We start from the raw sequence: 11,928 nt of genomic DNA, 5'->3' as shown, positions 1-11,928 counted from the left end.
CCCACGCCATGTCGTCGCATGAGCCCGAGGCCGGAGCCGCTGCGAGCGGTCCGACCAGCACCGCCGTCGACTCGGCCACTGCCACCCCGGAGCTGGATCTCGCCAAGCTTCAGGCCCTGCCCGCCGAGCAGCAGGACCTCTTCCTGCTCACGTTCGTCTCGAGGCTGCGGCAGCACGTGCTGAGCCTGTCGGCGGACGACTGCACGGCCCAGCAATTCTACCTCAAGCGCGAGATATTCCAGATCATCAACCTCTCCGCCCCGCAGCCGTCGCGCGTCATCCGAAACAACCTGGGGGCCTGCCTGGCGCACATCTTCGGCAAGGGCGACAGGAAGCTGCTGTTTGAGACGATCAACGACCTCGTCGCGATTGCGGCCGGCGGCAAGTCCAAGTCGGATGGCGAGACGCGCGCGAAGCATGCGGCCGCGAGCTGCCTGGGCGATGTGTTCGCCTCTGCGGGCGACAGCGCCATTGGCCTGCATCAGCTGGCCTGCACGACGCTGCTGAAGCTGCTCAAGTCGGCGTCCAACAATGCGGGCATCAGGGCGGCGGTGTTTTCCGCCCTCGAGAAGATTGTCACCATGGTCGAGGGATCCATGGATGAGTACATCTCGAGGGACGTGTGGAAGCAGGCTAGGAGCCATGCCTCTGCCGACAAGGGAAGCCTCGTCGTGGTCTCTGCGTGTCGGTGTCTCAAAGCCTTGGTGCAGCACACCACATACTTTAACAACTCTACCGATTTTGACAAGCTGGAGACGGCCATGTTCAAGGCTGCCGACTCATCATCCGCAAAGGTGCGCAATGCCGTGGCGAGCTGCTTTGCCGAGGCCCTGGTGCAGGGCTACTCAGAATCCAGCGCAGCGGAAGCTGCCACAAAGAACAAAAAGTCCAAGACGAAGCTGAAGCGGGCTTCCACGCATCCCAACATTGCAGGAGATGAAGACGAGATCCCATCCCGCTCGTCGAGCCCGGCTCCTGGCGCAAAGCGGAGTCAAGACCTAGCTCTGTCACTTCAGGATATACTGAAGATCTTGGCCGGCCACTACGTCAAGGCTGCAACTTCAAACAGAGCTCGTACCGCAATCGGGGTGTGTTACGGCAAGCTCTTTCGCCGGCTCGGAGAGCGGACTGTGCAGACCAACTATCTCAGCATCGTGGAGAGTTTGTCTGTCGATGTCCTCGGCCATCCAACCATCAACAACAACCGCTATCGCCTTTTGATATCACGGAAGATCATAGATGCCATTATCCAGGATGTGATTGGACGCAAGATCCTGGGAGAATCTGGCCAAACATCTGCGGCGGAATCATTGATCAGCGGCGTGCTGAAGAACTATCCCCAGGCCTTGCCCGAAAGGCCAGAGCCTCAGAAGCATACTCTGGTCGTTGCTCTCAACGCTGTCGCATCGCTGATCAAGTCGCTGGGGTCGGCTGCAAACAGCTTTGCAGAGTCGTGTCGAGATGGGCTTTTGCAGGTTCTCCAGCACCCAAGCTATTCGGTCCAGGTGTTTGCTTCGCATTGCATGAAGACATTCGTCCTTGCATGCCCTCAACAGCTACTTCCCTGCCTTTCGGTTTGCATGAACAGCCTCAGCCGAGAACTGTCGCTGCTGGGATCGGGCCGCAACTCTCCCAGGCGCTGTATCGGGTTCGCGCATGGGTTGGCGGCCACTCTGAGTGCCAGCCCTTCTCGTCCCTTGCACGGCTCTCTCGACGTCAACAGCCGAGTGCTGACAATGGCAACCAACTTGCTCAAATCGAGCAGCCAGTCCGAACTGCGGGTCTCGAGCACGCAGATTCAGGTGGCTTGGATTCTCATCGGTGGTCTCATGTCCCTGGGTCCAAACTTTGTCAAGATTCACCTGTCGCAGCTGCTTTTGCTGTGGAAGAACGCCCTACCAAAGCCCCTGGCCAAGGATAACACTTCGGCCAGAAGCCTCCTCGAAGCATCCTTTCTTACCCACGTGAGGGAATGCGCTTTGGGTTCAATTCTAGCCTTCCTCCAGTTCAACAACCGGCTCCTCACGGTCGATGTCTCCAAGCGTATCGCGGCGATGCTCCAAAGCACGACCGCCTTCTTGAAGACGCTGCCCTCCAAGAAGATAACAGAGGACATCTCGCAGAGACTGACTCCCGCTCTCCAGCTACAGGATCTCGACAGAATGGTGCAGCGCAGAGTTTTGCAGTGCTACATCAAATTAGTCAACCTGAGCCCTGCAGGGGGCAGCGAAGCCCTCTTGCAGTCGAATCTGCTGACTCTTGCGATATCACTCTTTGCAGACCCCGATAACTACACACCCAACTCCTTGAGCGCGTCAATAGCTAATGCTGCCGGCACCTTTGAGTCGATCTGGGATGTTGGCGATAATACAGGCTTTGGAATAACGGGTCTCGTAGCCGGGTTCAACGTCAAGCCGCTACCTGGGCAGAACGAAAACGCCATACAAGAAGATGAGGTTCGAAAGAGCGATTCGGAGGCTTTCATTCACAGTCTATTGCAATCGCCCGTCTGCGGCAGCCTTGAGCATGATGCCTCGATGCTGTACATTGGCGGTATAGACGACGGCACGACAGATCCTGACCCCCCTGCTACCGAGGTCATCAACAACGCCATCCAGCTATTTGCCTTTGCATTTCCGTTGACCCCGGCCAAGGTACAGGAAAGCATCCTAGAGCAAATCAGAACCTTTGCGTCTGCGGGCTCTCTCCAGCGAGATCTTGGTCGCAAAGCAGCCATCAACGCCAACCTCGCAACAGCCGTCTTGTGCACAATGAGAGTTGCCGTGAAGGAAACGAGTTCGCCCTCGGGAGACATTTCCAACATCGCCGTTGAGCGGTTGTTGCAGGATATTGTGCGAGACTTTGTTCTCGATCCCGATCAGTATGTCCGCAGCCTCGGCTATGCGGCCGTGGCAAGACTATGCAATGTGTACGGCAACGCTTTTACGAATCAGGAGATCAAGTACCTTGTCGACACGATCGTTGGAAATCGGGAGCCCAGCGCAAGAGCCGGCTGCGCAATGGCTTTGGGTGCAATCCAGACCAAAGTGGGCGGCATGGCGGCTGGCTACCATCTCAAGACGATCCTGGGCATATTGATGTCCCTTTGCAACGACCCTCATCCGGTGGTCCATTACTGGGCCCTTGAGGCGTTGTCACTGGCTTCAGATGCTGCGGGATTGAGCTTCGCCACCTACGTGCCAAGCACCCTGGGAATGCTCGCTCAGCTCTACGTCTCTGAGACGCATCACGCCGAGATATCATCCGCCATCACGATGAACTTTGAGATGGAGCTGTCCACCACGGCCGCCATCGCGCGGTGCGTTGACTCGCTTATCAACGTGCTGGGCCCTGACCTTCAAGATGCCAACAAGTCACGAGAGCTCATCTTTACGCTGGTTGGGCAGTTCCAAGAGGAGCAGGATGTGTTCGTGGAAAGGGCTGCGCTGGGGTGCTTGGAGCATCTGTCTCTGTACGCACCCGGACAGTTGCACTTTGGAGACTACGTTCGACTGCTGCAAAAGTATCTTTCGTCTGAACACGCCACTCTACGAGACGCCGCCGTTGACGGACTGTATAACATCATGAAACGAGATCCTCGAGACGTACTGCGAGAAGCAGAAAAGGGGTTTGAGGACCTACTATGGCTGGTGCTCGATGCTGAACCGTCCCACGACGGGATCCGCAACATTATCCGAAACTGGCTGCATCAGACAGCATTGACCGAGACTTCCTCATGGCTTCAACGCTTCCAGGCTGTCTTGAAGATGACGAGAGCTAAGCCAGAACAGGAGAAGGACGCAAACAAGTCTACGACAGGCGGCCTGCCTGACTTACGAGATGAAGAGGCTGCAGGGTTCGCTGCCGCCTCGGCGGGTGCAAAGGAAGACAAGGCCGATGCCGCGTCAGAAGCAGAGCCCCTGCGTTGGCAAGTCACAACGTTCGCGATGAGCTGCATCTACGACATGTTTGCCATCATCGCCAAGGACGTGGCAGCAAACGGCGAGTCCAAGGCCCAGCTTGCCTTGCAGAATAAGATTGCGGATGTCGTTCGCATGGCCTTTTCGGCATCAACATCGGGCGTCTTGGAGCTGCGTATCTGGGGCCTCAAGATCATTGGCGCGGTGCTCAAGATGTTTGGCAAGACGCCCGATCCGGATTTTGAGGAGGCGATGCTGCTGGAGCAGTACCAGGCCCAGATTAGCTCTGCACTGACGCCGGCGTTTGCGGCCGATTCATCCCCTGAACTGGCCTCGGAGGCCGTGAACGTCTGCGCAAGCTTCATATCAATAGGCATCGTTACCGATGTCGATCGGATGGGACGTATCCTAAAGACACTGGTCAATGCCCTGGAAAACTTTTCAAGCGACAACGAAAACGCGGGCATTGGTGATCTCAAGGGTCTCAGCTCCAACGCCCAGGTCATGGTCAAGATCTCCGTCTTTTCGGCATGGGCGGAGCTGCAAGTCGCCAGCAGCGAGCAGAAGTATCTACTGGACGTCCTCAAGCCGCATATCGGCAAGTTGACTCCTCTCTGGTTGGAGGCACTCCGAGAGTTTGCTCGACTTCGATTCGAGCCTGACATCTCCATGACTCTGGGACCGCCATCGATGTCGGGTAGCCTGGACACGATCTACGCAGCGCTGAATCGCGAAACGCTGCTTCGCTTCTACCAAGACGCATGGCTCAAGCTTGTTGACGCGATTGCAAGCCTGATTGAGCAAGACAGCGAGTTTGTCTTTGATGCCCTTGACGGCAAGGAGCTAAGCGAGACATCTACCAATGGCCAGACAAAAGTTCCTGGCATCAACTACCGAGACGAGCCGGTGGCCTTCTTCTTCGTGCTCTTCGGCCTCGCGTTTGAGGCCTTGGCCACCCGACCTGGGCAAGACAACTCGCTGGCCACGCAGGAGCAGATGCTGGCCATCCTGCAAGCCCTCAAGAAGATTCTGCACCCGAGCGTGACCGGGCACGCAATCTACCGGCCAGACGTATTTTCCGAGACAATGGATCTCCTGGATCGCCTTGTGCTGACGGAAGGTTTGGATGTCCAGAGCGTGATTGTCGAAGTTGCCAGGGACCTGTGTGTCACGCATCCTTCTGCGCGAAGGCAGTCGGATGACGACGGCGATCTCTCCGAGGACATTGACCAATTGTTTGAGCTGACGCGAATCATTGTCCTCGTCCTGTCTGGCATCTTGCCGGGCTTGTCCGAGGGCAATGCGCCAGCGCGACACCAGATGAACGGGGAGGCCATTATGCTGATCAGCACGGCGCTGAACGCCATTGTCGATGCTGCCGAGGTGTTCCCTTCCATCATCAAGACGGACTTGCATGCATGCATCATTCACATCTTCGCCACGATCCTCGCCACGCCCGGCTGCCAGGAACTCATTGTGCCACAGTCGCTCGCCATACTGAAACGATTCGTCGCCAGCATGTCCAGGTCGAGGAGGGACTCGGCTGAGGGCCCGTCGGCTACCGATATCCAGCTGCAAGGGTGCCTCCGGCGCTTCCTGTCCATCTACCTCAACGCGCAGAAGCGGGAGACGCCGACATCCTTGACTTCTGTCAAGAACAGCCTGCTCGCGACGACAATCCTTCTTACAAGTGGCACGAATCAGCTGCCTGCTACCGAACCCCTTGTCGCACGCTATCTAGATGAGGTCGTAGACTGCCTCACAGATCGAATGGTATGTTTTTATCCCAACAAACCCACCCAGACAATGTCCACCCCTCTTCTCGCTGCGTCGTCTTGACTACCCACGTACTAACGGCTTCCCCCCCTTTTCTGTGTTGTTTCAAGACGGCCAAGATAGCAGCCAATTGCATCCGCTCGCTGCTGCTGCAAGGGGCGCCTTCTGCAGCAGATGTCAGCATCGCCCGCTATCTCTTCCCACGGCTCTTGGCCTTTGTGACGAATGTGGAGCCCGAGGATCCTGAGCGGGCTCGATCACTCGTCTGTCAGACACTGTGCTTATACGTAAGGTCGGTCAAGCCTGAGCGAGTGACTGCCGCCATGTCGTTGATCATCCCGGCCCTCATGGCCAGAGCGACAGGAGAGGGCGAGGAGGTCTACGCAGAGACGAGCACACGCCTCCTAGAGCTGGCCGCGGTGGATCAGGGGGTGTTTAGAGCCATTGTCGGGGGCCTGAGCAGTGGCCAGCGAGCGTTCCTCGAGGAAGTGATCCGATCGGGTCGGCCGGCAGCCGGCGCTGCGGACAAGTCGCTGTCCAACGAGACTTCGCAGCCAACCATTACGCTGAAGATGAATTTTGGTGGCTAGATGGCCACTGGCCAGGTGAGAAGTGAGGGGCCGCTTACACGACTAAAGTACACAGGAGAAAGAAGCCCTGTCGTGAAGATGATATATCAAGCTGCCGCTTCATGCAAGCGTTTGTTGGCAAATTCGAGGGTACAAATACGTGAGCCGGGCGGGGTGCATGATGGGAGTTTCTGTATGATTTAATGAGGCGCGGGATGAAAACACATGTCATGTATATAGATAGATGCATGGTGATGGTAGCCCTTGACGAATATGATGTCTATTTCCCTTTCCTTCTGTCGCATTCATTCCTCGACGCCCCAAGTGTCACCCGCCCCGGGTGCTGCGAAACGAAGCCGATAGGCTCAGGTGAGGCGTTGCTTATACGAAGTGATATCGCTTCCCCCCCCCCCCCCCCCCCCCCCCCCTTGTTTGTTTTCCGTGGCTGTCATTTGATAGTTGGGCGTTTGCCGATGTTAAAGTCGGCTTCGGCATCTCCTAGTGGGCAAGCTCTGCAGGAGTTGAGAGTGACAGCGGCTTAGAGGATGCGTGATACTACAAAATGTGGCAAACGTATGAAGTTGCTGCTGCTGCTGCTGCATATTTGACGGTCCACAGGGAGGGGGGCTTGTCTTTCAGCCAACGAGAGAGAGGGAGAGAGAGATGAAGCTGAGTGGTTTCTCTATCACACGTTCAAAAGTGGCCCGCTCTGCTCAGGACAAGGGAGCCAATCTCATGTCTGTTACAAGAGGACTTTTTGCAGGGCATCTTTATGTGCTGCCAATTGGCCGCAAGCTGACTACGCATGTTGTTATTGTTGCATATGTATGTGTGTGTGTGTGTGTATAAGGCATGTAAGAAGTTGTGGGCTTTTTTTTCTGCTGGGTGGGATTGGATGCATGGCGAGGTTTCTTTGTAGGTTGACTCCTCCGCCTTGATGTCTCTGTTGGGCTGAAAGAAATGTGAGAGGAGGACCTTATAGGTGAGGGAGGGCAGTGATGTTGAGGAGACAAAAGGCTTACAGCGTGCATATAACAATTGGTACAGATATGTACTTTTCACGCAATGTGTGTGTTTCTTGATACCTACGGAGTGTTGTAGATTAGGTAGTAGTGGGATTGTGTATCGTGGGCTGTGGGATGGGAGGCATATATGCACTTCACATGCAGCTGCAGGGCCGCGTAGCCTCGTTTTTCCTTTCCATCACTTTCTTACTTGTTCTCATAATTACCCCTGTAGAGGAATGGATTCTCGAGTTCGGTGGGAGGTGACGAGGCTGCGACATGGCTTGATGCCACAGGAACCGTACGCCTCAATGATGCCTCCTTGCGCCTCGTCCTAACATTACGCAGAACGGCACAGAGGAATAGATACACAAATATACACAAGACATAGTATATGTACAAACATGCATGACGTTATACAAGACCAGCATGGCGCTCCCTCCTGTGATGATGATGATGACGACGACGGAGATGCATGCTGCGGGTTGATGATAACTACAGTATGTCCAAATTGCAACGGGCCGAGGCTCTTCGACGTGGCCACAGCTGAGTTGAGCCCCTGCTGCTGCAGACATTCGCTGTCAATAAAGGGGTAGAAATCTCGCGGACAGTTCCTATTCGCTGCCTGATTACTTTTCTCTCTTTTCTGCATGATCCCCCTCACCATTTTCGAGGGGAGGGGGGTTCTTTTAGTGGGAAAGGGTGGTGGTGCATTAGTCTGAAGAGAGGGCGATTGGTAGGGACGAGTGGTTGTTGTTGTTGTTGTTGCGGTTGTTGTTCCTATTGGTGAGCCTTTGGGAAGCGTAGAATCATGCGTGTGGCCGTTTTGGGAGTCAACATTAGAATACTGTGCGTAGGTTGGACGATGGATAGCTTTGATGGGGCGTGAGCTTGTGAGTTGGAGAGACTTGAGTGGTTCGTTTGGCGGTTTTCTACAGTTTGATGCTGATGATGATGATGATGGGGATTGTGTGTCTGGTGGTGACTGGTTGGTTTCTGGTCCTGAAAGAGGTCCACAGCGGAAAGCTGAGCTGCATGGACTTTGCGGATGCGATGCGAGTGACTTGGAGAAGAGGTACTTGCTCGTCAAGTTCCTTTCTGTCTAACCAGGTGTCTCTCTATCATCATCGTCTCCTTCTTCATCAAAGGGGAGTGAGTTTGCCTCTCCAGCCGTTGTGGAGGCGAGCCCAAGCCAACTTGGAGCTTCGCCAGTACCGTTTCAACCTTGATTCTCTGGCTTGACCCGATAATCTTCGGGGGGCTTGGTATTCATCCAGGCCTGTGCTCTCTGTATGGACAATGGCTGGGTATGGAGGATGGCTTGGGTTTTGATGGAGAACTAAGCTGAGGTACAGCCTCTCTCTGGCTCTCGCTTCCATAGTATAGTAGTTGCCGGCGGAGAAATAGAGGTGGCAAACTTAACATTCCCCAGAACTATCATGGCACAGACTACATACAGAGGTAGTGATGAGTAGTAGTGGACTTTCGCCAAGCTTGCTCTCCCCCCCAAAGCCCCGCGGTTGTGGCTTGTTGAGACTTGTCCCAAGTCCAAGTCCTGGGGATCCTGTGATCCCTCTGGAGGGGGGGGGGGCGGGAGCTACGAATAGGAGGCTATTCAGTTCCTCTAGCTTGATGAAGATCCGTCCTCAACGGGCAATGGTGGTTTCTATAGGAGGGTGTGCGAACCGGGCTTTGGGGAAAGACCGTGGCGCGGTCATGGAATGGTGGGAAGCCATGGCGTTGGTTGCTTATTCTAGATGTTGATTAGGAGATGGATGTGAAGGCTAAGATTGAATGGCCAAAGTCTGTTTTGTTGTTTCGTGGTGGTAGTGGTGGTGTGGTGGCTTGAATTGGCTTGTTTGCTGTGGCGAGATGAAAGGGGAGGGGAAGAGACTAAGCACCAAAGGAGCGACGTTTAGAGTTTCAGGGTAGTATATTCTTTGCTAAGGAGATTTGAAATATGGGAGGAGTTTCAAGGGAATTGTTGAGCTGAAGTTGGCCGATGGCCGGGACGGTGTTTGGGTTGAGGGATGTCGGGCTTGATGCCGCCGTGGACTTGTGGAGAGAGGATCTCGAGATGGAAGTGGATCTGTATGGCTATAGCCACTCCTTTACTTGAGCACTACGCTTGTAGTAGTGTTTGAGGTTTGTGGTTACTGTCGGTTAATTGGCTGGTCAGAAGAAGAAGTCATTCAAAGATTCAACTCCGTTTATGCGTCATGTGTATAGTATCAAGTCAGCCAAAGCCTACCTTATGCATTACGGAGCACGGCAGCAAGCGCCGCGTTTCAAAGTAATGTGCTTACAAAAACTCTCACTTGTTTCAAACACATCATGCAAGACGACTGACCAGAATTTCATGCACCCCCCTCCCCTGAGGCTGAGGGAAAATTCCCATCGCCAATCTCGTGGGACACATGGCATGACAATGCTTGAAATGTCACACATCAGCACGTCACAGATAGGTGTTTACAGGGGAAAATCTTACTGCATGAAGAAAGTTAGGAGAGAAGAGAGGGAAAAGAGGGAGATCCCAGAACCCTTGAAACGGGACAAAAAGGGGAGAACCCAGGGCTGAGGGAGCGAATCGGAGAGCAGCCACTACGGAAGAGCCGGTCGCGCCCGGCTCACGCCACCGATCGTAAGATTCCCTCAGGGATCGACGGATTACTGAGAAGGATTGGGGGAGGGATCAGGATATCGGCACAGGAGCGAGGAAAGTTTGTTTCTGGGCTGGTGAGGCGAGTGCCGGAGTAGGGGGGGCTGGTCCCCTGAAGAAAGAAGAGGAATGGAAGAGGAAGATGCGGAAAGGGGGGGGAGATAGGATGATACAAGTTATGCAGTTGATTGCCGGATCAATGATTGTATGAGGCATGACGGAGGTGTGAGAGCCGTAAAGTCGTTTGATACGACGACGGATTACGGTGCCTTGTGTTTCTTCCTTTGTAGCTCTTACACTTACGGTAGTCTCTGCTATTACTGCTGCGATTGTTGTTCATAGTAGCTCGTCAAGCTCGTCACGAATCGGTTGGGGCTTCTCATCTTTCCCTCCCCAGCTCCATGGGGGGGGGTTTCGCCACCACCAGCAGCCCGTCTCTATGTACAAGCTCCTCCTCTAAGCTGTCCCGTCTCATCTAGCGACAGCCGGACCCAAGAGGCGGCAGAGGCGGCGCCGGTAGAAGACGCCCACTGGACGTGATTTGCTGGCTAAATGCCATTGACGGGAAATCTGTTGTTGGTGGAGGACAACTTTTGGCCTAGCAACAGACAAGTTTTCCTCCCTGCTGTGTATTCGACAGAAAAGCCCAAAAGCCAACGGGAAATCCATGACGGAGTAATATTTTCGGCGGGTTGGGCTATGATCGTATTGTAGGGCTGTTGGTTGCTAGATTGGAATTATGGCTTGTTTTTTTTTTTCTTCTTCTATTTCTTAGCTTGGACCCGAGTACAGGGCACCGGGCAAGGGGGGCGCGCAGAAAAAGGCTTGACGGCTCATGACGGGAATGATGGGAGTGCTTGTTTCTTTTTCTTACGGCGGAGAATAGGAGAATGCCTATTTGCTTGCTAAGACGACAAAAAGGGGAAGTGAAGGCATCATGGAAGGACGGATTAGTGCAAGTGTGTGATGAGGTGGCATCTCAGGAGGCTTTGTGCTAATAATACCTTGGGACCTATGCGCACACTGCGGCAGCAGAAGGCCTTCTATTCGTTCGATTGCCATCCAAGATCGAAAAAGACAAGACAGCACTGGACGAGACAAGCTGAGGATGCGGACGTAGTACTCGTACTATTGCAGGCCGTCGCCCAACTCCAAGACAACGCTCGCTCGCTCGCTCGCGTACACAGAGTCAGTGCCTCTTCCTACCTAGTATCGTGAACACCCCCCTGGATCATCACCACTGAAGAATGTCACCGGAAGGCAAAAGAGAGGGAAAAGGGGCACACATACACACACCCCTTTTCAAAGCGAAGAGAAGAAGCGCATACGATAATGCATAGACAGCAATACGATGGTTTTGATGCAAATTCTCGCCTCTTCTTAACACGATTCGGTCTCACATCAGATTACTTTGGTACAATCTACATACTACCTACTACTACAACCAATCGTCTTCCCCCATTCGACCAAGTCCGCATATGTATTAGATCGAGATCCCGCGATGCCGCTAGTGCCAGTCAGCCCAGTTCAGCCCAGCCCTAGTTCCGACTGGGAATAGCGCGGCAAACTCTCCTCTGCAAAAATGAAGAATTGAAGCTCTCTCCAGGATTTTTTTATTGCTTGTCCTCTGACTAACAGGCCGCGAAGCCCACATCGTCGCTCCGCTGCCCCAGAGACTGGGAGGCGAAACTCAAGTTTAAGTTGAGATGGAAGTAGTCCTATGGAGTCGATGCCATCAAGGTAGCTTTATTGCTCTAGTAGTTGTTTTCAGTAGGTAGGTACTACTATGTAATAGTAGTCAATTCGATGCCATACAGACGGCGAGATGGCACGCACGTGTGCTTGCTTGCTTGCTTGCTTGTTCATCCACTCCGAACTGAACCTCTGCTACCCGCAACTCCGTACAGTAAACATGCATACTACTACATACAGCCACTTAGACTAACAGCCGTGTCCATGGAGCAGATGGTAATGCCCAACACGTTCCCGATTGAACATCA

The 11,928-nt window shown here is 54.0% G+C and overlaps 1 protein-coding gene across 1 annotated transcript; it reads left to right on the top strand.

Annotated features, from left to right (window-relative positions):
- Positions 1–8: 8 nt before the first annotated feature.
- Positions 9–6,286, top strand: TRIREDRAFT_53226 (uncharacterized protein; the record flags this gene model as incomplete). Its single annotated transcript, XM_006961565.1, has 2 exons — positions 9–5,693; positions 5,807–6,286. 2 exons carry the CDS (start codon positions 9–11, stop codon positions 6,284–6,286), a joined length of 6,165 nt encoding a protein of 2,054 aa, XP_006961627.1.
- Positions 6,287–11,928: the final 5,642 nt, after the last annotated feature.

The sequence above is a fragment of the Trichoderma reesei genome, assembly GCF_000167675.1.
Source record: "Trichoderma reesei QM6a unplaced genomic scaffold TRIREscaffold_1, whole genome shotgun sequence".
Lineage (NCBI taxonomy): Eukaryota > Fungi > Ascomycota > Sordariomycetes > Hypocreales > Hypocreaceae > Trichoderma > Trichoderma reesei.
The sequence above is the reverse complement of the archived record's forward strand: the minus strand, read 5'-3'. Positions and strand labels throughout refer to the sequence as shown.